This window comes from Caretta caretta, chromosome 24 (genome assembly GCF_965140235.1).
Source record: "Caretta caretta isolate rCarCar2 chromosome 24, rCarCar1.hap1, whole genome shotgun sequence".
NCBI lineage: Eukaryota > Metazoa > Chordata > Testudines > Cheloniidae > Caretta > Caretta caretta.
In genome coordinates, this window is record NC_134229.1 from 4,319,285 (window position 1) to 4,345,740 (window position 26,456).

The following is a 26,456-nucleotide window of genomic DNA, read 5'->3' on the forward strand; positions in this document are numbered from 1 at the left end:
AGGGGCATGACACACACACTGTAGGTTACCCCAGTGAAGATTGTGGTGCTGATAACCCAGGCCTCAACGCCCCAGCCTTGTCACTTTGTGTTGCTCCCCAACCCGGTGTGTGTTTTGATTGTCACCCATCAGAGCCAGTCACGGCATCAGTCCAATCAACAAACCAATCCAGCTTTGACCCCAGGCTCTGAAAATAAAACCCAAGGAACCTGCTTGCACGTTGACAGGTTTCAGAACGGTAGCCGTGTTAGTCTGTATCAGCAAAAACAAAGGTGTATGTCACCTCAAACTTCAGTGGCTAGTCCATACAGAGGATAACAGCCTACTACCACCGCTTGTGCAACCCACTGGCTAGCACGTGTTACACACACCCCTGCCCCATCCACAGATGTGGGACTGTCAGAGCCCCAGCTACAGAGCCAGTAGCTCAAGCTGGAGAGCTGGCTGCTTTTAATCCTGGAGCGTCCCTGGCTTTACGTCCTAGGCTGGCTAAGACAACGCCTGGCAAACGAGGTCCACGCATACTTGTGACAGAACATTGTCAACGGACCCTCGCACGAGCCCTGCTGGGGGCCGGCTACATGGCAGGAACCAAGTTGCCACCAATGGCACCCAGATGCGCATGAGCAATGACGAAAAGAAACCATGGAGCTTTACGGTCTCCTTTATTTGGACTTCTCTGTGCAGTCGCTGCAGCCGGCTTCTCCGAAGTCCCTTGTAGAAGCCAGCTCCAACAAATAACACACCAAACGTGTTGTGGTCACGCCCACCGAAGTCGCTGAGTTTGCAGGTGTGTCACTGAAAACATGGCTTGGTCCAGAGCTTGAAGGTTTTAAGCGGTGCAGCCAAGCAGATGGAGGGGGCAGGAGATCAGGGCTCAATTCCTGGCTCTGCTGGGTGACCTTTGGCCTCCCTGTGCCTCAGTTTCCCCATCTCTACAATGGGGCTGCCCTCTCCTTTGTAAAGAGCTTTGAGATCTACTGATGAAAAGGGCGAGGGAGATGTTCGGCGTTCCATAACCACTCGGCTTCAACTCTTCACCAGACCAATCCTGCTTTCATTCCTGCTTCGGCTGGGGCTTTTCCGCCCGCAGCCGCAACCCCCAACACAGGTTTAAAGCCTTCCATTTTCTTCTTTTTCCTTTCCCTCCAGGAAACAAAAAGGGGGCGGGGGGGGGGAATCACCTTTGTATGTTTAAAAAAAAAAAAAAGATCAGTAAACCTCTGTCCTCGCAGATCTCCCGCTGGGGATCTGAAAGAGGGTGGTGGAACCACGATCGGGGGACCGGAGTTTATTCAGCAACCGGGGCCACTGTGGAGGAAGGCTCTGTCATTAAAAGACACTTTCATGGCATGAAATACAACGGCTGGAGAAGCCTCAAGCCTCTCAGCAGTGAAGTTTTCATGGCAAAATGAGCGTCCGACTTCCCGGCCCTGTGGCACAACGCCCCCACTTCAGGGGTTCAGACAGCATGAGGGAGGCCCCAAAAATTCCTGAGGCTGGCTTGGGAATCATGAGATTTTTTTAAAATAAATCTTGGGTTCTTTTCCTTTGCCGTCTGCTTTCTAAGCCTTTAGGGTCAAGTTTCCAAGATTTTCTTCACAACCACGAGAGACAGAAACTTCTTTTTTTAAAAAAAAATTAAACCAGAGATTCTCACATCATCACATGACTCCAGCAGCTGGAGCTTTAGGAGAAACACCAAATCTCATGGGACTCATGCTGAAACCAGGAATGATACTGCCCATGTCCCGTACAAAGCCCTCGCTGATGTCCCCAGGGGAACAAAGCCCCAATTACCTGGCACTGGTAGGTAGCCAGCCAGGACAAGGTGCCGAGTTTTCATCTCCTTGATACAAAAAAGATGTCAAGGCGCGTGCAGGGAGGTTGGTGAAAAGCAACAGACACCTTAGGGCTGGTGAGACAGGTTATGGAGGGGGGGAGATTAGGGGAATGAAGGACTTGAACATCTGAACCTCAGGGGCTAGTCCTCCCAGCCATCCCACAGGCAAAACTCCCGTGGAACTGGGTGGCGGTAGGGGTGACTTCCAGCAACCAAGCACAAGGATTGGACACGGAGGGAGAGGAATTGCTTCACACTAGGGTGGTCCAAGGAGCCTTTCCCTTCCCATCCTTAAAGTCTCCGCACCACCGGCCTCCAAAGGGAATGGACTCAGTGGGACTGGGAAGATCTTACCCTTCATCAGCAGCCTGGAGAGGAAAAATTTTCTCTAGCCATCTAAATTTCCCGCTTCGGAGGGCAGGGACCACCTTTTTGGTGTGTGTTTGTACAGCACCTAGCACCACGGGGTCCTGGGCTGCAACTGAGGCTCCCAGGCGCCACTCACAACAGATAATAAATAATAACAACATCTGGAGGTTTTCAGCCCATCTACCTGCCAACCCCCACTGGCCCAGAGAACACTGCTGCCCATGCAGATCTCTATCTGGGGGAGCCAGCAGCTACGGACCTTCGCTCAAGCTTGGCTGCAACATAGACCGTCCCAAGGTGGGTTTCAGAAAGACACCTCGTGATGAGACTGAGAGTGCCCCCAACCCCCAACTAGGACCGGCCCAGAGAATGAACGTGCATCCTTGGGAGCCAGGAGATGCAACTTCTCCTCCCCTGGCAAAAAGGGAGGAGGGATTCGACAGCAAACAGGTCACCGTTGGGAGCCCCCCCAGCCGCGGCTGCCCCGAAGGCAACGGAGCTGTGTCCGGTTACGCCAGCTGAGGCCTGGCTCGGTGTGTGCGTCCCAGGGGCTGGAAGCATCGTTAGTGTCTGAGCATGCCAGGCCACACAACCGCAGCCTTGCCCGAGTCTCAGGGATCCACCTCCAGCCCTTGCCGGCTCCAAGCCGGAGGCCATCGCTCCCAGCAGCCGGCAGCTATGGAGCTGGTAGAGACCTGGAGCGCCCAGCACCCCTCACCCCCCCAGCTGGAATTGTCGAGTGCAGCGGGGCACCGACGATTCCACCCAGCTAAGGATCTGTCTGTGCCTTGGCCGGAAGGGGAGAAAACATCCCAAAGTGCCTTCAACCCCTCCACCCCCGAACAACTCGAACAAGAACCAAGAGAAAAAAACAAAGGACAAGAGGTGAGGGTCCCCATGCCCCACACACCCCACAAGAGCAGCCGCTCGCCTGCATTTCCCACCGAAGGGGAAAAGACCCCTGTGTCCAGGGAACAGCCCAGCCCTCCACTGTCCGGGCCCCAAGAAGGGGGACATTGTTTTCTAGCCAAGGAGCTGTCTCTGTACGTTGCTCGTCCCAATGGCTTTGCCCGTCAGCGACAGGAGTGTCCGTTTTAGGCATCCGTCACCCTGCACCGCACCTCAAAAGCGTCGCTGACGGAGCAGGCTCTGTGCTCGCGGAGCGCCCCAGGTTTCCCCTTTGCCCAGACACTCTCGGCTGCAATTCAAAGGCCCAGTCACCATCTCCCCCAAATCGTTAATCAGCTTCTCGCTCTGCCGTCCCTCTCAAAGCCTGCAAGAAGCCCTGGCATCCAGGAGGCAGGGGACCCAAAGGGACTCCTAGGATGCAGTCGGGGTCTTTCCCCCGCCAGGAGGGATGACAACCAGCTGCTCACGCGGATCAGATCCAATCCCAGTGCTGCGATGAGTGGAAGGGGTATCAGTGCTGGGGATCCCTGGGAACCTGGACCTCCAGAGAGGTCAGTGGCGGAACCAGATGGTCCATTGCATGGTCCTTATGGAACGGATAATAGCTACGGGGTCTTCTTTGCAATGAAGGCTTTGGAAGCAGCCGCGGCCTGGCGCTCCCCGGCTCTCAGAGGCACGGCGCCCCATTCAAGTGACAGCAGTTCCTGGGATAGCCCTGGTCTTTCTGTGGGGCGAGGGCAGGCCCGGGGCAGTCGTTGGTGGCAAGCGGGAGGTGCAGGGCAGCCAGGGCGGAGGGCGGCTCCTCCTCCAGCAGGTTGTCCATCTCCACATCCGAGGGCTGGCAGGAGCCCCGGCGCTTGTTCTCAGCGCTGTAGAAGAAGGAGAGGTTGCGGAAGCTGGGGGTCATGTCGTCCTTGATGCTCTCCAGGAGCTGGGTGAAGCAGGGGCGCTGGCGGGGGTTCTGCTGCCAGCACCAGCTCATCAGCTCGTGGCTGGGGGGAGGGAGAGAGGAGACAGATGGGTTTCAGTTGGATCCAGCCAGCCGGAGGAGCAGCCCTTCCTCGCCCGGCATTCAAGCCGGGGACAGGAACCCGACTTAGTGCCCTAGGGGCTAAGGGCACCCACCCCCAGAATAGTCCCCACGCACTGCCCTGCTTGTGTCCCCTGTAGGAGTGCCCCAGGGGCGAGCTGGGTCTCCCATTCAGCCCTTGGCCTCTCTGCTGAGGCTGCTGGCTGGGGGACCAGCCCATGCTCGCGGCGTCCGCCCTGCTAGGAAGCAGGGCCAGGCCTGACTCACGTTCTCCACTGAGGAGGGTGAAGGCCAATTGAGGCCCACAGTACTGTGCTCTCCCCCGGCTTTGGGTCTTATCTAGAGACTCCTGGGAAGGTCACCATCCAGGCCAGTGGTGATGGTGATGGGCACTATTCACGCGAGCTGGCCACCGGCGTTAGACCCAGACGGAGTGGAATGATGTCTGGACCCAGTCCTTACACTTAAAGCCCAGGGTAGGACAGGCAGGGGAAACTGAGCCAAGGCCCCCCAGACGCAGACGCATCCATGGAGGGGGGCTCTTCCCTGGCCTCCTTCCCTAGGCAGCGAGTTCAGGGGCATGGGAGTGACTTACAGTTTCTCCGGGCAGTTCTCAGGCCTCTCCAGGATGCCATTGTCCATCACAAAGCGCAGCACCTGCTCGTTGGACAAGCCCTGGTAGGGCTGCTCAGCCAGCGTGGCGATTTCCCAGAGCACCACCCCAAACGACCTGCCGGGACACAGGGACAGCTTGGATCAGCCTCCTGCCTCCCCCCGAGAGCCGCAGCAGCAGCATACCCATCGAGGTGGGGTTCCCCGCACCCTCACCAGAAATCACCAAACCAGAGCCCTCATATGCCAGTCACATCATTATTATGTCCCATCCAGCATTGCTCAGTCAGCCAGGTGCATTATGGGAGGATCTCATCTTCCTCCGATGCATCAGGTACTGTCTGTTTGTGACAAAGCAGGACTGTTCTTAATGTTTCCTCTGAATAGTGTGGGGGTGCCTCAGTTTCCCCTAGGCAGTTCTTAAGTATCTAGGTGGTGGGGTAAGGGTGTATGATCACTGCAGAACCCTAGAGGGCAGGTGTGTGCAGGGGTCTGGACACAGAGGATGGCCAACGCCCTGTTTCCTGGCAACTGATGGCCTGGGCCCTCCGCCCCTGCAAGGTGAGAGCTAAAGGGTTGGAGAACAAAGGAATCAGGTGACCTCCTGGCCCGGGAAAGGGACAAAGCCCAGAGGAGGAGGGGCTGGAGAGGGTTTCAGTTTGGGGCTGGCTGGGACATGGAGTGAAGTGCAGACTGGGTTGTCTGGCTCACTGCCCCCCAAAATGGACCCATCTGAGGGGTCCTGTTCTCTGTACCTACAAGCTCTGTGTTAGACCGTGTTCCTGTCGTCTAATAAACCTTCTGTTTTACTGGCTGGCTGAGAGTCACGTCTGACTACGGAGTTGGGGGGCAGGACCCTCTGGCTTCCCCTGGACCCCGCCTGGGCGGACTCGCTGTGGGAAGCGCACGGAGGGGCAGAGGATGCCGAATGCTCCGAGGTCAGGCCCAGGAAGGTGGAAGTTGTGTGAGCTGTGTGTCCTGAAGACAGTCTGCTCACAGAAAGGAGACTCCCCCAGAGTCCTGCCTGGCTTCATGGGGAACAGTTCCAGAGCATCGCCCGGGGACTCCGTGACACTGCTGTTGGGAGCAGGATACTAGACAGGCCAGATCGGTCCCGATGGTCCTCGAACACCTACCAGACATCAGAGTGGGTGTTGAAGATCCCGTCCTTCAGGGCTTCCGGTGACATCCAGCGGACAGGAAGCAGCCCCTTGCCTCCTTTCCGGTAATAATCTGTCTCATAGATGTCTCTGGTCATGCCGAAATCTTTCAAGGAAGGAGGAGCCAAGGAGAAAAGAGGTCACTCACCAGGACCATCCGTCCTGGCTAGCGCTGAGCTCTCTGCTAGTAACACTGGCATCTACATGGCGCCTTCCACCCCTGTGGCACGAGGAGACAGGGGACTGACACCCCAACAGCCCACTCTGTTTTGCAACTTGCCCAAGTCAGCAGTCATGCTAGGAAAAGAACCCAAGAGTCCGGGCCCCTTGTCCTGTGTGCTGAGCACCAGAAAAAGCTCTGTCTTCTATGCATGGAGGAGAAAACAACACAGGGGCTGATGCTCAGAAATGCTGAGTGTTCACCCACATCTCCAGTGGGACACAGCCCCTTTGCAAGCCAGATGCCAAGTGTCCCGAAGCAGAGATGGACGCTACTCAGTGATGGCCTGACTCCAAGCCTTTTGGGCCAGAAAAATTTACATGCAATGTCCACCTGCAGAGGAGTTTATAAAGTGAGGGGCTGACCCTGCAAGGTCAGCGGGGGCTGATAGAGTCCAGACCAGCCCAGGACTGAGATGTCCATCACCCACCTCCAATCTTCACCGTGAAGTCCTCTGACACCATGCAGTTGCGGGCGGCGAGGTCCCGGTGCACAAATTTCTTGGCGTTGAGGTAGGCCATGCCGTCGGCAATCTCCCCTGCCATCTGGATCATGTCCTTGAGTGATGGGGGGGGCAGGCCAGGGTTGTTCTGAGTGACACATCAAAATGGAGGGGGATGAAGGGCATGTGGCTACTGAGGGGTGGGCCCAGGGGTAGGTACGCAAGTCCCTCCATCAACATCCGTGGATACTTTCTGTGGAAGGAACCACGGGACCAGAGTCCTGGCAGTTCCATGTCTGGATTTCATGGGCTCGGGAGACCCAATCTAGCTGGGACCTAAATTATTTTTGTATTATCTGTACTGTGGGAGTGGTGAGCAGCCAGCTATGGCATAGGGCCCCGTGGTGCGAGATGCTGTACAAACACAGTGCAAAGAGATGTTCCCTGCCCCAGAGAGCTTCCAACCCCCTCTCCCAAATGTGAGGCGTATCTTCTTCCAAGCTAATTCTAAATCACCTACAGGATAGCTAAGGAGTCTGGCAGCAGGGCAGGTACGGGCATAGATAGACATATAGAATGTGTTGGGGTGGATGGATGAATGGACAGTATGGGGATGGATGGAGGGATATAGATATAGAGTATATGGGGATGGATGGACAGATGGACAGACAGACAGTAAGGGATGGATGATGACAGAGAATCAGTGGGCCATGAAGTCCGGACGTGGCCCCTCCATATCAGGCCTGGGGGGCTCTGAGCAGTGGTAAAGGGGGGAACCTTCCCCTGTGGCTGCCCAGGCAGTCCCCGCTCTGTGCATGGAGAACATCTGTATCCAGGGATGTCAGCTCCACCCAGCCAAACCCCCTGGGTTCCCGGAGAACAAGCACCTTCCTCCTGCCCTAACATTCCCTCCCCACCCATCAATAGGCTGACTGGCCACTTCCCAGGAGAGACAGGGCGTCAACCTGAGTTTGGGTCTCATCTCCTCCCACCCCGGCCAGCTCCTGCCTTCCAGGCCCCGGGCAGCAGAACAGCACAAGGCCCGGCCCCAGCGAGCCACCCACCTCTGCGTCCGGTCTGAGAGAGCGGAGGTAACTCTTCAAGTCCCCTCGGGTCATCAGCTCCATAATGACCAGGGCTGGCTGGCCCTGGGACACCACTCCGAGGAGACGGACCTACGGCCAAGGCCAGACAGGAGTTAGAAAAGCAGCTCCAAAGCCGGAAGGGCAACCAGACTAGAGGGGCCACTGGTCTGATCCCACCTGGCCAGGAGGCAAGATCTGATGCTAGCCAGATCCCTGCCCTGGTCCCGTTCGGCAGCAGACCCGTTACCGAACTAGATGGGCCAAGAATCTGCTCTCATCCAGCAGCTGGTGTGATAGTGGAGCACATGGGCCCCTGGTTTGTCTTGTGGAGCAAGACCCCTGACTGGACAAACCATGGGGCTATTCTGTGGGGCTGGATACCTGATTGGATAGACCATTGGGCTGTCTTGTGGGGCAGGACCCCCATTGGATGGACGACTGCTTTGTTCCACAAGGACAAGGGTCAGGATATCAAGCTAAATGGTCTGGCCGGATATATCAGCAGATAAGGCAGCAGAAGAGATGGCCCAGTGATCTGGCCGGGCATGGCAAACAAACATTAGCTCCACCAAAGCTCCCGTAAGGGAAGTGATGGTGTCTGTCTGGGATGGGAGCTAAACAGGAGAGTGGAGTTGGTTGAAAATATTCCATAATCAAGAGAAAATGGCTTTTTTTTTTTGTTTAAATAGAAATTTCTGCAGGAAAATGTCTATTTTCAACTAGATTTTTCAGGTTTTCATTAAAAAAAATAACCTTGAAAATCATAAATTTTCCTGTTTTCAGCTGAAACTTTTCAGTTTTGAGCTTTTTGATGAAAACCTAAAAGAAAGGGGGGGAAAATTCAAGAAAATCTTCAACCGAAACGGTTTCATTTGAGTTAACATTTTTCATGGGGGGAAAAGAATATTTCTCACCCAACTCTCACATTAAGTTAAAATGGGAGCTGGTCCAAATTTTTCAAATTTCATGTAAACATTTTGCTTGAAAATTTGAATTTTGAGGGGGAAGATGTGAGACACCATTTCAGGGAATTCCCCTGTTTTTCAAGGAGCTGGTCAAATTCTTTTCAAGATTTCAAAATGTTAAATTTTGATGAAAGAAAAACAAAAACCAACAGGGAAAGGGTCCAAAAATGGCCACAATATTTTTAATTAATAGGTTGCATTCTGATCATCTGATCTCCTGCTTAGCACAGGCCAGAGACCCTCACCCAGTGATTCCTACACCAAGCGCATAGTTTGTGGCTGAACTAGAGTATGTCCTGTAGAAAGGCATCCAGTCTTGGTCTGAGATAGAGACTCTACCACGACCAGCCCTTGTTAGAATCCATCCCCCTGTCCCCTCCCCACCGGATCCACACATACCACGTGGTGACACTTAAACGCCTTCATGACCGAGGCCTCATTCAGGAATTCAATCCGCTCCCTCATGGTGGCCAGTTCGTTGACGGTCTTCAAGGCCACCTTCGTCTCCTCGTCCTCTTTCTCGATGCCCTGGGCAATCCCTTCGTAGACCATCCCAAAGGATCCCTGCCCGAGCTCCCGGATCACCGTGATCTTATCCCGCGACACCTCCCACTCATCCGGGATGTACACTGACAAGGAAGACACAGGCCAGGATTATGCCAATGCTACCGCAGAGTGCTTCATGGCTCCCTCTAGTGGCTGAGCCACAGAAGAAAATCAAAGTCTACTACTGCTACAAGCTGAGGGAGCTGCTCCTTTAGCTCGATCTGTAAGTGCTGCAGGTTCCATCCTGGCTGGGACCCCCAGTGTGGGGTTTTGCTTCATGGGCCAAGTTAATGGTTATGGGGATGGGATTAACCCTTTAGGTGACTCTGAGACAAGACAAATGGCTGGTGGTTTAAAAGGCTACATTCACATGCCCACGGGAACCCTATATATACAACTACCCAGCCATGTGTCCCGCGGTGGGAGTGACTCACTGACAGCCTGATCCTGGCCACCCACAGCTGCCACCAAAATGGCTAGGAGCAGCAGGTGCTCAGCACCTCTGCGGAGCGGACTCGTTACAGCCTGGCTCTAGCTACTCCAAGAACGCATCCAAGTGCAGGATTGGGGCCAAAGAAGCAGCCCCAGAGGCCTTGACAATAAGACTCCTATCTTGTGCTGAGAGATTAAGCAAGGCCCCAGGGTCCAGTGGGTCAAACACTGACACAAACTGCCTGTGCGACCCTATTCCTTTCTGTGCCTCAATTTCCCCCATCCATAAAGTGGCTATATCATTTAGAGGCCCTTCGATGCTGGAACCAGCAATGGCTATTGCTTGGAAGCTGCCCACGTCCCAGCACCTCTCTGGAGAGCGCCGTACGTACTGTCCGAGGTGCTGAAGTATTCTGGATTGACCGAAGCATAGAGCGTGCCGCTGGGGTATCCATCACTGTTCCTACGAGGGGGGAAAAAGCAGGACAAAAATGAGTGCCACACTCCAACAATGTCCAGCAAGGGCAGCAAGTCATTCCAAGCCAAGCAAGCTCCCGGAGAATTCCCCAGCACAACGGGGGCCTGCCATAACTCATCCACATCCCAAGCCCCAGCAGCTCTGCTCCTCTTAAGATACGGCCCCGGGCTGGCAATTCTGGAGCTACTGTTCTCAGTGGATGTGCACGAGGGGCCGATTCTCCATTGCTTTGTGCCTGGCACGGTCGTTTACCCCAGGACAGCGACGGTATACAGAGCTACAACATCCAGAAGGTGATGCACTGGTGCAAGTGACTGCACAAGGGGGATCTGGTCCTTCCAGGCACCAGAAGGCCCTGTTCAGGATCCAAGGAACCCCAGCAGGGGCCGGGCCTGTGTTCCAACAGGACTGAATTTCGGAGCAGTTTGTAAAACGCTCCTGCAAGTTCAGAAGGGGAAGCTGCAGCTACCAGGGAAAATGCAAACACTGAAAATTCAAACCCAGTCAAAATGCAGCCGGAAGATCCCAATTCTCATTGACACCAAGGCCCCTGCATGCCCCATTTTGGTAGCACACAGGGCTCTGGAAGCAGAATTCAGTGATACTTGACACCCCTTTTACACTGCAGGGGCCTTTGTGTAGATAAGAATCAAGACCAAAGACAGGAAGGGATCTGGCCCCTTTGGGCTACATAGAGACCCAGGGCCATCAAAATACACAACCAGATCTCAGCTCTCCCATTCATAGACAGAGATGCCTCTGATTTGCAGCACAAACATGGAGCAGCCTGGTCTATTCAAGCCAGGCTGCTGTCCACTCCCACCAGCCATGGCAGGGGCCATGCCAGCCGTGTCTGGATGGCTGAGGGTTCCTCTGAATCTGCGGGGTGGTTATTTTCTGAAACCTGATGCAATCTAGGGCTCAGCAGCTGGTGTTTTCCTGTTCTGACTCGGGCAAGCAAATAAACTCGAGGGAGACGGCGCCCTATCTGGGCTGGGATCTGAGAGTTGCTGTCACGTACTCCCGGGCCCTGGGTGCATGAAAGATTTGGAGGGGGAGAATCAGTGCTGGTCACCTCTGCAGAGGGCAGGTGGGGAAAGGGGGGGAAATGAAAGCCCAAGATTGCAAACGGGGTCCTCTAATTCTGGTTTCTCTGTCTGCTGCCATCCCCCCCAATTTCCGTCACCCCCCACCAAAAAACCCCATGTCTTTTATGCAAATCTGACCCCATCCGTAAAGAGCCATTGTTATTTAGTGAATATACACAACACACCAGGCTGAGTTACTAGATACATGGCTGGTCTGGTTGGGTTCTGGCAGCTTCTGAAGCACAGAACAAAGCCTGTTTCCAGGCACATTACCCTAGTCCTAGACACGACCATAAGGTTTTCAAACACTGGGGCCCTGGAATCTCAGTGCCTCCAGTCCTGCACTTGGGCAGGGGGATGAAGGTGTGTGTGTGGGGGGGGTCCCGTTTGCTCTCCCTGTATTCCAGGGAATGGAACATCTCGCCCTGGACAGCTCAAGAAACCTCACTGCAGGCCGCTGTGCAAAATACCGGCAAGTATTCGCCACACGCTGGAAACAGAGGCTCAGGTCTTGCTGGGCGTCCCCTGTCTGGAGGCCCAGCCTGGCAGGAGATGGGAATAGAGGTGGCTTTGTGCCCCCTGAATCCTGAGCCGGCCCAAGGGACTCAGGGTCTGCCCTAAATACAAAGGAGCATCCCACAGCTGGGGCGCAGCCCCTTCCCGCCATGTCCCCCCTGCACCCAGGGGGTGGGATGACACTGGGTGGGGGAATCTCTCCCAGCTGGGTCCCAGCTCCTTTGCGCTGCTCCTCCCTGGGACTTAGAACTGGGGAAATGGCAACAGCCAATGGGATTCCATAGCCAGGTCCTGGAGATGACTGGCTCCAAGCCCAGATCCAGTGGGTCCCACACTCCCAGCCTTCCCCCGCACCAAGCAGCTTTACCTACCTTCTCTTATAGTAGAAGAAGACTAAGACAACCAGGCAGCTGATCACCACCATGAGGACGATGGGCATGACGGTCAGCAGCACGTAGAAGCCGCCGGACTCCTCCTCGGCTGCATGGGGGAGAAGGGGAGGAATAAACAGGCCCGTCACTGAGACTCTAGCAACAAAGCTACCCCTCTCCTGCTGGGACGTGGGCACAGAGAGCATGGCCCGGTGGGCCCTCTCCTACGCCAGTGGCCATGACTGGTGTGGCAAAAGTAAATCAGGAAGTGTTATTTACTCCTTCTCCTCACACAAGAACTAGGGGTCACCCAATTAAATGAATGGGCAGCAGGTTTAAAACAAATAAAAGGAAGTATTTCTTCACCCAACGCACAGTCAACCTGTGGAACTCCTTGCCAGAGGACATTGTGAAGGCCAAGACTAGAACAGGGTTCAAAAAAGAACTAGGTAAGTTCATGGAGGATAGGTCCATCAGTGGCTATTAGCCAGGATGGGCAGGGATAGTGTCCCTAGCCTCTGTTTGCCAGAAGCTGGGAATGGACGACAGGGGATGGATCCCTTGAGGATTACTTGTTCTGTTCATGCCCTCTGGGGCACCTGGCACTGGCCGCTGTCGGAAGATGGACCTTTGGTCTGTCCCAGTCTGGCCGTTCTTACGTTCTTAATCCACGTCTGACGGGAAGGAACTGTGGTCTCCTGCACAGGCAGGGTTTCCGTACGGACTGTGGCTCTCCCAAGCCAGCAGACCTACCCCTGCCCCTTGGGCAGCAGAGTCTAGGGAGAGGAGTAACCAGCAATCCCCCCCCCCCCCCCCCGCATCCCCAGCTCCGCACTGCACCGCTCCCCACTGGGCGCTCCTGCCCCAGCCAGCCCCCTGCTGGGGAGAGCTGGAACTGCAATACCCCAGATACGTACCCGGGCCAAGGATGTAAAATTTGATGAGTCCAGTCCACGACCCGTTCCCGGCCAGCGAGGTGGCCCGGACCTTGGCAGAGTAATTCCCCGGCTGCAGGAGGGCGAGGTGGACACCCCCGTATTTGGCGTAGCGGTGGCGAGAGACACAAACCACGGTGGGGACCTCCTGGGACAGGGAGAGAGAGACACACGGATGTTCCTGCGGACTCGGGGCCATTTGCCAGGACATCTGTGCTGAATAGCCCTGGGTTTATATTTAGGTATATTACAGTAGCACCTAGAGCAGGGCCCAGACGTGCAGCTCAGACACACCGCGCAAGCCAGGGCCTGCCTCTGAGAGATCACAGGCTGAAAAGAAACCGTTGGGAGGAGAGGGAGAAAGTTCAGGGAGGGCGAGGGACTTGCACAAGGGTAGAAAGGAAAGAACCCAGGTGTCCTGAGCCCCATGCAGAGTTTAAGTGTTTGATGAGTGCCTTGTATTAAAAAGGCAAATGTTTCTGTATTCCTGTGGGTCTGTCTGTAACTCCACCGGAAGGGAGAGGCGTGGGGGTGAGCTGGTTAGCGTGCGCCTAGGATCTTTAATGTTTGCTTTGTAACGCTTTCCCCCTTACAGGTAAACGTGCTTGTTCAGAAAGGGCCGGGTGGCAGCCGACGGGCGGCGAGGACGCCGGGCACCGTGCATGAGGAGAGACATGGAGCAGGCTGTCTCCGGCCGTCTGTCTCTTGCAGGGAATATCGCAGGATAGACAGGGGACTCCACAGCCCGGAAATGCCCCGTTCAGGAGGGAAAGAGACACGGGTCTCCAGCCAAGAGAGGCCACAGCTGGGAGCCTGAAGTGGGAGCCCTTGCTGGAGCACCGAGGGGGCATGCAAGTGCAGTTGCCCTGAATGGAACCCAGGTGTCCTGAGCCCCCACTGAGGGCCTAGTCCACTACCCCACACTGCCCTTCTCTGCTCAGCTCTGGAGACACCCAGCACACGCCAGCGACAGAGCTGCTAGCCAGAGGATGGGCTGGAACCGAGCCATGGCTGGGCTGTGCCCAGGCACCGGCTGCCAGCTCAGCCAGCCCCAGGGCTCAAACCGGGCACCCCCAGAGCTGCCTGCACACGTCGCTGTGGCTGGGGCTACAGCAGGCTGTGGCGGGGACAGGAACATGCATGAATGCTGGTGTGGGCGGGGGCTCCTATCCCAGGGCAGGGCAGGCAGGTGCCATGGGCCAAGCAGGCTCGGGGGATAGGGGGGACTGGTCTCGTCACCTCGTTTTCCCGGCTGTACTTGATCTCGTATTTGAGGATGAGCCCGTTGGGGTTCTTGGGTTCCTGCCAGCGCAGCAAGACGCTGTTCTTGCTGGCCGGCTCCCAGGTGACGTTGCCGGGGATGTTATCCGCTTCCGCTAGGGGGCAAAGCAGGAGAGGCCGAGAGGTTCGCTCAGTGTAGGGAGCAGTGTGGGGTGGGGGGGATCTGAGCGCTGCAGCGTGTGCGGGTCCCCAGTGCAGCTCAGCCCTGGCCCCCCGCCTCGCCACCAAACCCACCAGAACGAGGAAGAGAAAAGCAGAGACCTCCCAGTTCACCCCGGCAGGGGCCCGCGGCAGGTGGGGAACGGAGGGGCTGGGCCAGGCTGAAATGCACTAACCCAGCAAACACACTGCTCCACGCCTTGCCCTCTGACCCACAGCTCCCCCCGCTACCCCAGCTCTGGGACCCCCATAGAATCACAGAAATCCTGGGCTGGAAGGGGCCTTGAGAAGGGCACCAGATCCTGTGGCAGAACCAAGTAAACCTCGACCCACAACTCTGTCAGTGCCCCTCAATCCCGACCCGCAGCCCCCCAGCCACCCCAGCCCTGGGCCACACTTGAGATCAGGCTGGTGGATCCGAACTGCGATCCCCAGGGGTTCTGGGTTGAGACCAGGAAACTCATTGAACTTGTGGTATCCTGGAAGCCTGGATCTCAACCAAGTGTCCAAAGAGGGGAGTAGGCCGTGCCTTGCTCTGCCTCAGCCCCCGCCAGCACAAGATGGAGGGTTCCTGTGTCCCGCCCCCCTTCCTCGGGGCCAGTACGTACTCTCAGGCATAGTCCGGGCAAAGACAAAGGTGGCCGCGCTGCAGCCCACGGTGTGGGCGGCGTGGTTGCAGGCGTGGATGTCGATGCGGTACTCGGTGAAGTGGCGCAGCTGGGAGATGACCGTCCGGTCCCGCACCACTTTGTCCTCAAAGATCCGGAAATCCGTTTGGGCTTTGGGGGCGGCGCCTGGGCGGTGCAGCGGGGGCGGGTTCCCTGGGGGCTCCAGAGAGAAGGCGTTGGAGAGGGGGTGGCCAGAGCTGGTCAGGGCCAAGATGCCTCTGCGCCTCTTCCGAGTCCTGCGGGAAAGAAGTGGGGAGTGAGGTCTAGTGGTTAGAGCAGGGAGGCAGGACTATCCATGGCTCTGGGGTAGAGTGGGGACTAGTGAGTTAGAGCAGAGGGGTCTGGGAATCAGGACTCCTGGGCTCCATTCCCTGCTCTAGAAGGGGAGAGGGGTCGAGTGGTTAAAGCAGGGGGCTCGGAGTCAGGACTCCTGGGTTCTCTTCACAGCTGTTCTTAACCCTATCCTGTGTGTGTCCATGATGTACTGAGCCTCACTTACCTCTGAGGGGTTTTTTTGACAGATGTCACCTTCCAAGGGGGTCTGCAAAGACACAAATGAAAGGGAACTAGTTAGTGGACAGTGCTGAACCCGAGTCAGGGAGGGCAGGGACCCCAGAGGCAAAGGAGTGACTCTCTCTGGCTGGCCAAAACCCTAGACCTAAAAATCAGAGTGGAGGAAAATTACTCTTAACAAACAGGTCAAATTTACCTTGTGTGGAATTTCGCTGCAAACCCCACCCTGGGGCCAGGGTCAGCACAGAGATCAGCAAAGCCCTTTGCAAACATCAGCTAAGCAAACCTCATCCCCAGGAACCCCTGTCCTGTCCATCATCATCCACATTTTACACATGGGAAACTGAGGCACAGAAAGGTAAAAAAGACTGGCCCCAGGTCACAATGCAAGTTTGTACCAGGGCTACAGCAAGGATAGAACCTAGGAGTCCTGGCTCCCAGCACCTCTGCTCCAGCCGCTGGATGGCACTCCCTCCCAGAGCTCGGGAGAGAACCCAGGAGTCCTGAATACTGGAACCACCAGACGCCACTCCTCCCACAGAGACAGGAGTAGATCCCAGAAGTCCCCTTCTCTAATCACCAGCCTACACTTCCCTTCCCGTCCCTGTCTTTCCCGGCAAGATTGGGAAGGGATCCCCCATGCCCTAACTAAGCCACCCGCCCCCAGACCATGTGGATGATGATGGAGCTGCTGCTATGGGTCAGCAGTCCCCCTTGTTCCTGAAACCTGGCTAAGCCTTACCATGCAGCATGTGGAGACAAGATGGAGTGGAGAGGCTGGGCAGGGAATCCCCCACCTCTGGCTGAGTCATCCCCCTGGCAGGTGGCTATGAATATGGCACTGCAGGGATGGAGCATGAATCCCTTCTCCTCCCGGCTAGGCCCTGCCCCCTGGCATCCCCTCCTGCAAATAAGCCCCGCCCCTGGAACCTCCTCCCCCACTAAGCCCCGCCCCTGGAACCTCCTCCCCCACTAAGCCCCGCCCCTGGAACCTCATCCCTGCCACTAAGCCCCACCCCTGGAACCTCACCCCCCACTAAGCCCCGCCCCTGGAACCTCCTCCCCCCAACTAAGCCCCGCCCCTGGCACCTGGGGATTATGATGGAATTGTGTAGGAAGTTCTCAAACTTCTTCTGGAAGGAGACAGCCTCGCCCTCCATCGGCAGCTGCCCGCTGTCCCGATGGCAGGGGCAGCACCGCTCCTCCGTGTCCTGCTCCAGCTCGGGGCCCTCGCTGTCGTCCACGTTGAAGCGGGTGTCCGCACTGCTGGTGGGCAGTTTGAGGCCTGGGGGGCAGAGAGAGAGAGAGAGAGAGAGTGGGGCCAGGAGCAAGGGGTGAGACACAGCCCCCTCCTGCATCGCCCCTGACGCCCTCCCCGCGGGGTGACGGGGTGTCGGCTCCAGCCCAGGGAGCCCGAAGGGAAACAGCAGCCGAGGCCCCAGGGGGCGCGTCCGTTCCACGCGGCCTGGCCCGCATCCCAGCCTTTCAGCCCCCTCGCCACGGGGCGCTAACCGAGGCTCCAGCTCCCCGAGACAGCGCTCCCCGTCCCTGATCTACCTCCAGGGCACCTCCCGCCGCTGCTCTCGCCTGTGGCTCGGCCATAGCCCCTCTCCCCGGCCTCAGGCCTTACCTTTGTGGCAATAGTCATTGACGTAGAGCTCCAGGTCCTCAGCCAGCTGCTGCCACAGCACCAGGTAGTAGGTGATGTTCCCATTGCGCTGGCTGGGCGGCTTCCAGCGCACAATGAGGTGGGAGGAGGAGTTAGACATGGAGAGGACGTCCCGGGGCACTGTGGGGGCTGGACACCGGCATTGCAGAGACAGCTACGTTAAGCCCCAGAGATCCAGGGCTGGATCCACACACACACCCCCTGGATCCAGGGGGTGTGTGGCGTGGGAGGGATGTGGAGCCCCCCTGCTCCCTCTCCCGGCTCCACCCACCCACACACACACACACCCACTTTGCACCCTTGTCTGTTATGGAGCCGCCTGCACTGACCTCCCCGCAACCACCGTGGCACCCCAGGGGCTGGATCCTGCTGGGCAGGGTCCATCTCAGCACCCCCACTCCTGGCAGAGGAGCCTGCTCAGGCCCTGGCAGGGAAAAAAGCCCCCTTTAAGGTGGGGGAGGCCCATGTTTGTAAAGTGCTCTAGTAGCTATTCAGGCTATGGGGCTATTTACGGGGGATTCAAATCTAGGATCATCAGCACCAAAGCCCAGACCTCTCCCAGTTAAGTGAAAGGAGCAGCTCTGTTAGCTGGTAGCAGTATTAGGCTGTTACCCTCACTATGCACCAGCCCCTAGAAGGGCTGTGCATGTTTTCTAAGCAGCAGCCCACTCCAATGCCCGCCCATAGCCACCCTCCTACCTGCTGGCATGGTGCGGACGTACACCACCTCACTCTGCGCCCCGTAGTTGCGCCCCTCCTCGGCCGTGGTCAGGGTGATGGCGCGGACAAAGATGGCATACTGTGTCCAGGGCTTGAGGTTCAGCAGGGCCACCCCCGGATCCTGGTCGTTGTTCAGCGGCAGCTCCACGTCGACCACGTTCCAGCTGTTGGCCCCGCAGGCATCCTGCCCCACGTACTCGGTCACGTTCTGAAAGGGCCTGGCCCGGAAGATACGCCACCCCCAGGGGTCAGTGCACAGGCCACCTCAGTGAACCCAGCCCCTCTCCCCTCCCACACGCCCGCTGAGTTTCCCAATGATTAGGGACATTCCTGAAGCACCAAGGAGCTCAGGGTGCGGTTACACACCAGATGGGTGGAGTGGAGCCCTGCCTCCTTATGCCACTGGCTATTGTGGCCCCTTGCAGGAATTATTTCCCCTGCCTCTGAAATACATGCAACCACCTCTGGGGTGGAGCACAGCAGCTGTTTACAGCCTCACAGCAATGCTACACAGCAGTCTGGAACCACACACAAAGAAGCAGGGTGGGAGATGGACTGGATTGACCCAAACTGGAACTCTGTCCCCCTGTCAGCTGAGCTAGCCCAAAGCAGAGCCATGTTTCCCAGCCCCAAACATGCAAAGCAAGGCTCCGATTTGTGCAGCCAGAAGGTCAGCAGCATAGCCCTAAGTGAGCTGCCCCGACCCTGTCCACCCCCTCCCAACCTCCCTCAAATCCCAAGGGATATCACGGAAGAGCCAAGTCTGCCAATGCATCAGCCGCTGGCCCGGGTCCTTGGCAGGACCAGAACCGTCAACGCTGCAGCACTTGAGCTAAAGGAGTCATGTCACCCGCCAGCGGCAGTAGTAGGTTGTTACCCGCTTGGCTTCCAGCCACATGAGGGGGCGGTGCGGCACATGCTAAGGGGGCGCAGCACGGCCAGGAGCTGGGCGGCCGGAGGAAGGGGGGACACTTACGATTCCCTGTAGTAGACGATGAAGCTGAGCAGATCGCGGTACTCGGGGGGCCGGTAGCGCTCCCACTTCAGGAAGATGCGGTCGGACTCGGTGAGGTTGGAAACAAAGCGCAGAGTCTGGGTCTTGCCTGTGATGGAAGCAGAGAGCATGGGGGGGGGGCTGCGTGGAATAGGGCCTCAGAAAAGCTTGCAGGGGCTGCGGGTCGCTCGGGGGGACTGCAGGGAACAGGGCCTGAGGGGAGCTCGCGGTGGGGGGTGGGTTGGGGAACAGGCCTGTAGGGAACTGGTGGGGGGGGCTGCAGGGAATGGGGCCTGAGGGGAGAGCTCCAGAAGGGGGGCTGTGCTGCGTGGCGTCTGGGGAGAGGCTATGGGGTGTGAGGCCCAGGTCCCAACAGTTCTGTGCTGCCCGCTTACAGGGGTAATCACAGCCCCCGCTAGGGTCCGCCCCAAAGCCCAGAGCAGCAGCGGGAAAGGCTCCCACTGACTGCGGCGGCCCTGGCTGGGAGACGCTGGAAAGGCTTTGGGGCGAGCTACCCTTTGGGGGGCCAGGCAGTGTCTTGTAAATGAAGACGGGGCTCGAGGACGCAGGTTATGATTTTGTTTGCCATGTAACCCTTTGTTCCCAGCAGTGCAACTTGCTACCCCTTGACGCACAGTCCTTTGTTAAATCAACTTCTTCTTGTTTGTACTCGAAACACAGCGTAGCGCTGGGCATTAAGCGGGGCTGTGGTCTGAGGCATAACGGGGAAGTTGGTGTGTACGGTGCCTTGGGAGCAGAGGGTCTGGGAGCGTCCAGTGGATCAGGGGCAGGGCTGGGCACTTCTGGGGAATGCTCGGGGGACTCAGGGGTGGGGGTCCCCAGAGGGGTGGGGGCCTGCAGAGGCCTCTCTGCTGAGACTGCCAAGGAGAGAGGAGCTGGGGGGACACTGAGACCCACCCAACTCGTGTCACCCATGGGTGTGCTGGTCTGGATCTAAAACAGGCACCCACCCAATCGCCCCCCGAAGCCCCCGATTAGGGTTTACTGAAAGAGAGGGGGTGGCTCTTCTCTGAGCCCATCCCTTAATGTCTCTCTGCAACAGCCAGGGGCTGGAGGTACCTTGCTGCCCGGTGGCTCCAGGCCCCCCAGATGGCAGCACGGGGCTCTCAGCAGCCACCCCAGCAGACGCTGTTGGACTTCCCTGCTCCCTCCCTGCTCCCAAGGCTGCAGGGGTGTTACGAGCCCCAGCCGGGCCCCCGTGACTCACAGGAGGCTCTGTCCCCGTTGGTGCGGGGATTGATCTCGGCCTTGTTCTGCCGGCCCTTGGTGCCCGTCACCTCCTCCATGCGGTAGATCTCGGACAGGCAGAGCTTGGGGTTGAACGCGAAGTACACCTTCCCCACGGGGATGGAGAGCGCGTGGTGGCTCCAGTCCCAGAGCTGCTGCAGGTTCTGGTTGTCCAGGACGTAGAGGGTGTAATTCCTGAGGGCGAAGGGAGAGGCGGCTGGAACCATGGGGCTGGGATTGACTCCTCAAACAAGGGGGTTCAAACACACACCCACAAGCGTGCCCACATGCCCAGACGCACACACAGCTCTCTCTCACACCCACGAGACAGATGCACACACCCCCACACAAGTGTGCACACACACCCAAACACACACTCAGCTCGCTCACACCCACACAAGCGTGCACACATGCCCAGACGCACACACAGCTCTCTCTCACACCCACGAGACAGATGCACACACACCCACACAAGACAGATTCACACACACACCCAGAGGTGCACTCACAGCGCACAGAATTGAACGGACATACAGACAGACGACGCACACTCCCACCCACCCACCCACCCACCCAGACAGAGCTCTCTCTTTCTCACCCCTCCATGCTAGACCTGAATGCAAGCCACGTTTTCCAAGCAAGGGATCTCCTAGTGCCCTGGGCAAGGCTCTGTAGCTGCTTCCCTAACACTACATGTCCTGCCCTCTGCTATGCAAGAGGAAGGGGCCTCTACCCCATAGCTGGAGACGCAGTGGGACTGGCACCAGTGGTGGGATGGAGGCCACCAGACGTGGGAGGCTTTGGAAGCCCAGCTGGACCGGGAATCCACCATGCACGTTGAGCCCGATGGACGAAAAGCTCTGTAGAAGTGCTAAGGGTTATTTATTAGTAGCCAAACAGGCCAAAGCAAAGTGGAGAAACCGATTGCAAGGAACATATTGTTGAAATGAAGTCACTCTCAGGGGGAGCAGAGCAGCTGATGCCGTGCACCGCGACACTGCACAGCGATCGCTCACCCAGCGTGGAAATGCGGCCACCTCTGGGGCGGAATGCAGGCAGCTTTCCCCTCCGTCCCCGTGGCAACAGCAGCCCATGGCTGGAAGGGCAGCTGCAAGGGAGGTATCCAAAGAGCCCAGGCGGTATGACATGAAGGCAGCCTCTGGGGGATCTGCAGCCCGGGATGCCTGCAGATCTATTTCCCCAGTACCTTTTGCTTCGCCGAGGTTGCTCTGCAGGGGCCTGTCCCAGTAGCCACAAGCAAAGTTACGTTGAGCATCTGGTAAAAGCTTGATGTCTGGCTGGGCTTTGCAAGCGAGAACATCTTGGCATCCTTAACTATTGATTATTTATTTTCATGAGGCAATGCGATAGGACAAAGGCTGGGTGTCAGAACTGCTGGGTCTTTTCCTAGCTCTGCCACTGACTTGCTGTGCAATCCTAGGCAAGTCGCCTCTACCCTCTTTGTGCCTCAGTTTCCCCTGTCTGCAAAATGAGGGGCATGATCCTGACCCTGACCATGTGAGTGGCTGAAGGGGTTGAGATAGGACCAGTGGCTACACCCTGGCTGGAGGCATCATCACCCAGGCCTCTCACCCATCCACCATGGAGTCCCCCCGGATGAGCTTGAGGTTCTTGAAGAAGGACAAGGAGACGAGGGCAAAGGAGTGCTTGATCTTCAGGAAGCCCGTGATGGTCTCAATGAGGCCCAGACTGCTCTGCAGCTCCGAGGCCAGGTTATCTGGAAGGGGACAGGGAGAAAGAGCTCCTAAGGCACGGGCGGCGGCCAATGGAGATTCCCCACCTCAAAGGCCAGATGGAGAGGCTGGAGGGATAGGGGGCTGAATGGGACACACACACAAATCTGGGTGTCTATCACAGACATCTATGTCCCCCGGTGTGCTTCAGCCACCCCGATACCAGCCCTGCACTCGGGCCGTGGCGGGCAATTCACGAACGAGCCCCATTACCAGGTCTGGTCCGTTGGTAGGACTGCAAAGGAGGGAGCACGGGCCGGTGCGCCGAGCATCCTGAGTTCTGTTCCCAGTTCCACCACCGCCCCTTGGCCCCCCTGCAGAGGCTGCCAGCTAGTGGTCAGAGGGGCATTTCCTGGTGGGATGGATGTGCTGGGAAGTGGCATGGGACCCGGGCATCAGCTGGTGGTCGAAGGCTGGGTCTAAAGGGGACCTGTAGGGGACAGGTCCCCCAGAGCCTGCCCAGTCACCCCCAAGCCACCCGGCTACCCCACAACTGGAGATGCGGTGGGTCGGATACTGAATGGCAGGATCGGTTTGGAAACCCGGCTGGTGCTGCTCACGGCCGTGCGCTAACACATGGGGGAGGGGAAGGAGGTTCGAGGCAGGTGGGGGTGTTTGCGTGGGGGCTGGCACATCTGGCGTGGGGGGATGGGGGGGCAAACACTCACAGCCCCTGCGGATGTTAACGATCAGGTTGCCCTCGATGTAGGTGCAGCCGGCCAGCTCCTGTGCCGCGCGGGTCGAGTCGATGGTCTTGGTGCCCACCTTGCACACCTTGGGGCACAGCCCCTCACACTTGTGGCAGAAGATGCTGGGGATGAAAGGAAGGAGCAGGAGGGGGAAAGAGGCAGTTAGTGCCCCATTGCCCTGAGAACCCCCCCCCATGCAATTCCATGTGGGGAGGGCCACTGCGGGGACAGGTGGGATGCAGGGGGGGTCACTGCAGGGCATATGGGATCACTGTGGGGGCAGGCGGGATGCGGGGGATCACTGCCGGAGCAGGCGGGATGTGGGGGGATCACAGCGGGGGATGAGGGGTCACTGTGGGGGCAGGCGGGATACAGGGGTCACTGCAGGGCATGGGGGGTCACTGTGGGTGCAAGGGCAGGCGGGATGCAATGGGATCACTGCGTGGGCACGCAGGATGCGGGGGGGGTCACTGGCGAGGATGGGGGGTCACTGTGGGGACAGGCCGGATGCGGGGGATCACTGTGGGGGTAGGGGAAAGCTGCAGGGGCAGGTGGGATGCGGAGGGTCACTGCGGGGGATAGAGGGTCACTGCGGGGGCAAGCAGAATGCAGGAGGGGTCACTGCAGGGTATGGGGGGTCACTGTGGAGCCAGGTGGGATGCAGGGGGGTCACTGCGGAGGCAGGCGCGATGCAGGGGGGTCACTGCGGGCGATGGGGGGTCACTGCGGGCGATGGGGGGTCACTGCGGAGCCAGGTGGGATGCAGGGGGGATTACTGCGGGGGCAGGCAGGATGCAGGGCTGCGGGGGTGTGGGGGCGGGCACAGCTCGGCCTCAGCCCCCAGGGAGAGCCGCTCACCTGCTGTCGTTGCGTGTGTACCCCGAGGGGCACTCGGACAGGCACCCCTCGTGGTGGATGACGAACTCAGAGGCCTCGCGGGGGTTCTCGGACACCTTGCGCAGGCTGGCGCAGTACTCGGCCGTCACGCAGCGCCAGCCCTCGTACCGGTAGGTGCGGGCCGGGCAGGAGGCCAGGCAGTGCCCGTTGAAGTGGAAGTGGCGGCAGGCCACGCAGGCCCTGCTGTCCCACGGCCGGCTGCAGCCTCCCAAGCACTCCGGGTGGCAGCATTCCCCGGCGGCGGTGCACGCGATTCTGCCTCCGCAGGGACACACTGGGGTCACGAGACAGAGAGCGACACGAGGCTAGTCCATTTCTCCCCCGCCCCCGCGGGCCTCCCCGCCCCACGAGAGCCGGACCAAGGTCTCGGCACCCTGGGTCTGTGCCCAGCCCCTGGAGCCGTGCCATCACATCACCACCTCAGCCTTCACAGACAACAAATTTGTCGCCGTCGTCCTTTTGAGGGCAGCCCAAAAATGGGGCCGGAGTGCAGATTGTGTAACCAGCGTGAGGATGCTGCCCTGACTATGCGGAGAGCCTGAGACCCTTGCTCGAGTGAAACGGATACTGAGACGCTTGCCTGAGTCTGCAGAGAGCCTGAGCCAGTAACTGTGAGAGGGGTGGAGCTGCCCCTTTCCTTTCAATAGAGCACCAGCTCCAAGCCCCTCTGCTCTGACGGGCCCTGCCAAACCCACCGCAGCAAGGGGGTCTGTGTGGGACAGGAGAGGAGGAGTTCAGCAGGCCTGCCCCCGCCCCCCCACATTCTCACCTAGCCACTTGGGTCAGTAGCGCGGGGCCCTGCTGCAGAAGACAGGCGATTCCCCTGCCACTCCAAAGGGGCAGAACCACAGCGCAGGGCGGGGCCACGATATGTATCAATCCAGTCCTCACCCCAACCCCAGTTTCCTTCCACAGGGTGCCTCACAGCACCCATTCCATGGGGACAAATTCCTCTCGCTACATGGCTGCCCCTAAGGATGGCTGGCAGTAGTTCCCATTTCCCTCCCTAGGCCAGTCTTCCTGGGCAGACTACATCTCCCATGATGCTCCCTTTTAATGAGGCAAGGCAGTGCATCATGGTAGCAGCATGACTGCAGTGCATCATGGGAGATGAAGTCCACCTGGGTTGCCCAGCCCATAGAGGAGATTGGGGGCACAAGGCACCCAAACTACAACTCCCATGAGGTGCCACTGCAGCAAAATATTTAGATTTTCAGCCAAAATATTTCATTCTTGGCCAAAATATTTCAATTTCCCACTGAAATGTCTGGTTTTGTGTGTTCGGTTTGTTAATTAAAAATTAAAGATTTCCACCAGAAGCAGACAACAACAAAAAACTGTAGCTGAAAGCCCAATTTTTCACTGAAAAAGTCTTGATGCAAAATTTTCGACCTGCCCTAGCCACCAACTTCACAAGCAAATCACAAAGGGAAACTGAGGCAAAGAGCCTATCGGCCGAGGGCCTTTGCCTTTCATAAAAGGCGTCGTGTGTGCTCTAAAGTTCCGTTTCCAAGGGAATAACTTCCTCCAGTGGCCAACTTTTCCGTCATCTCATTTGCGTGATTACTCAGTGTCTCGGAAGGGCCAGCGAGTTGGCTGCAATCCAGAGTGGAAAAACACCAGTGGGGTCAAACTGGGACAAAGGGGAAATTTGGATCTAAAAGGAAAAGGGACGTTCGCCTGTCGGAAAAGCCACAGCTGGGCGGTTACGCAAATCGGCTGGTGCTGGATATGGCGGGGGTGGGAAGGCCAGGAAAAGAGAATGAGACAGACGGAGGGAGACTTTGCTGCTATGGACAGGTAGGGATAGGTCGCCATTGGAAAGCTGCATACCCTTAGGGGGGTCAAGTGCTGGAGCTGCTGGATGCATGTGGGTTCAAACCCCTCAGGGGCGCAGCGTTCTCATGCCGCTGCCAGGTGGGGCCTGGGTTCTAGTCTCTGTGGGCAAGTCATTTTGCCCTCTCCCCGCCTCAGTCTCCCGCATTGGAAAACAGGGCTGGTCATGCCTGGCTCAAGCCATTACCCTTGTGCTGCTAAAACAAGGCGTCCCTCGGTTTGGATGAAACGCCCAAGCTTCCCGGCCTGGGCACAAGGAGGGATGGCTACAGGGTGTGGTTGGCCAAAGGTACCACAGGGGACTCAATTTTTAAAGCAGCAGATATCTGAGTGATGGGGTTGCGGGGTGGGGGGGTTCATGGGGACAGATGGATAAAGAGGTGTCTCCGGGGATGGATGAATGGAGAGGTGTTGGGGGGATGGAGGGATGCATATGAGAAGGAAGGAAGGGTTTGCATGGGGATGGACAGATGGAGGGGTTCATATGAGGACGGATGGAGGGATGCGTATGGGAGTGAAGGAAGGAAGGGATGGATGGATGGGTTTGTGGGAGGGTGGATAGAGGGGTGCATATAGGAAGGACAGAAGGAAGAGAGAGGGGGATGGATGGATGGAGGGGTTCATATGAGGATGGATGGATGGATGAATGGAGGAGTGTAAGGGGGAATGGATGAATGGAGGGGTGGTGTATGGGGATGGATGGAGGGGTGCATATAGGAAGGACAGAAGGAAGAGAGAAGGGATGGATGGCTGGATGGGGCATGTGGGGAGGGAAGGAGGGAGGGGTGGGGGAATGGATGAATGGAGGGGTGTGTATGGGGATGGATGGAGGGGTGCACAGGAAAAGGAAGGAAGAGAGAGAGAGGAAATGATGGCTGGGTATGCGGGGGGATGGACGGACGGATAAACTGATCACTCCAAGCTGGTATGGCAATCCCTACACCGAGCTGAGCCCAGCGGTTCACTGGCGAGGCTTGCGGTGGGAACGGGTCAGCTGGAGATGCAGCCCTGTCCCCGGGATGCAACA

The 26,456-nt window shown here is 57.7% G+C and overlaps 1 protein-coding gene across 4 annotated transcripts in view; it reads right to left on the bottom strand.

The window, feature by feature from the left end:
• Nucleotides 1-648: 648 nt before the first annotated feature.
• The window catches only part of INSRR (insulin receptor related receptor), a 41,217-nt gene continuing 15,409 nt past the window's right edge, over nt 649-26,456 (bottom strand). For 2 of the 4 annotated variants that reach the window (XM_048828419.2, XM_075122685.1), the window contains exons 3-22: nt 23,555-23,867; nt 22,676-22,818; nt 21,847-21,991; nt 20,234-20,448; nt 18,988-19,114; nt 17,991-18,229; nt 17,253-17,420; nt 16,712-16,907; nt 15,609-15,650; nt 15,050-15,345; nt 14,241-14,377; nt 12,984-13,149; nt 12,067-12,175; nt 10,006-10,076; nt 9,035-9,264; nt 7,650-7,760; nt 6,574-6,733; nt 5,900-6,029; nt 4,747-4,881; nt 649-4,113 (exon numbers count right to left, since the gene is read on the bottom strand). In XM_048828419.2, the coding sequence (XP_048684376.2) occupies nt 3,789-4,113; nt 4,747-4,881; nt 5,900-6,029; nt 6,574-6,733; nt 7,650-7,760; nt 9,035-9,264; nt 10,006-10,076; nt 12,067-12,175; nt 12,984-13,149; nt 14,241-14,377; nt 15,050-15,345; nt 15,609-15,650; nt 16,712-16,907; nt 17,253-17,420; nt 17,991-18,229; nt 18,988-19,114; nt 20,234-20,448; nt 21,847-21,991; nt 22,676-22,818; nt 23,555-23,867 (3,458 nt within the window). In that variant the 3' untranslated portion in view covers nt 649-3,788. The remainder of the gene's footprint in view (nt 4,114-4,746; nt 4,882-5,899; nt 6,030-6,573; nt 6,734-7,649; nt 7,761-9,034; nt 9,265-10,005; nt 10,077-12,066; nt 12,176-12,983; nt 13,150-14,240; nt 14,378-15,049; nt 15,346-15,608; nt 15,651-16,711; nt 16,908-17,252; nt 17,421-17,990; nt 18,230-18,987; nt 19,115-20,233; nt 20,449-21,846; nt 21,992-22,675; nt 22,819-23,554; nt 23,868-26,456) is intronic. The other 2 variants (XM_075122686.1, XM_075122687.1) reach the window with 2 other exon arrangements.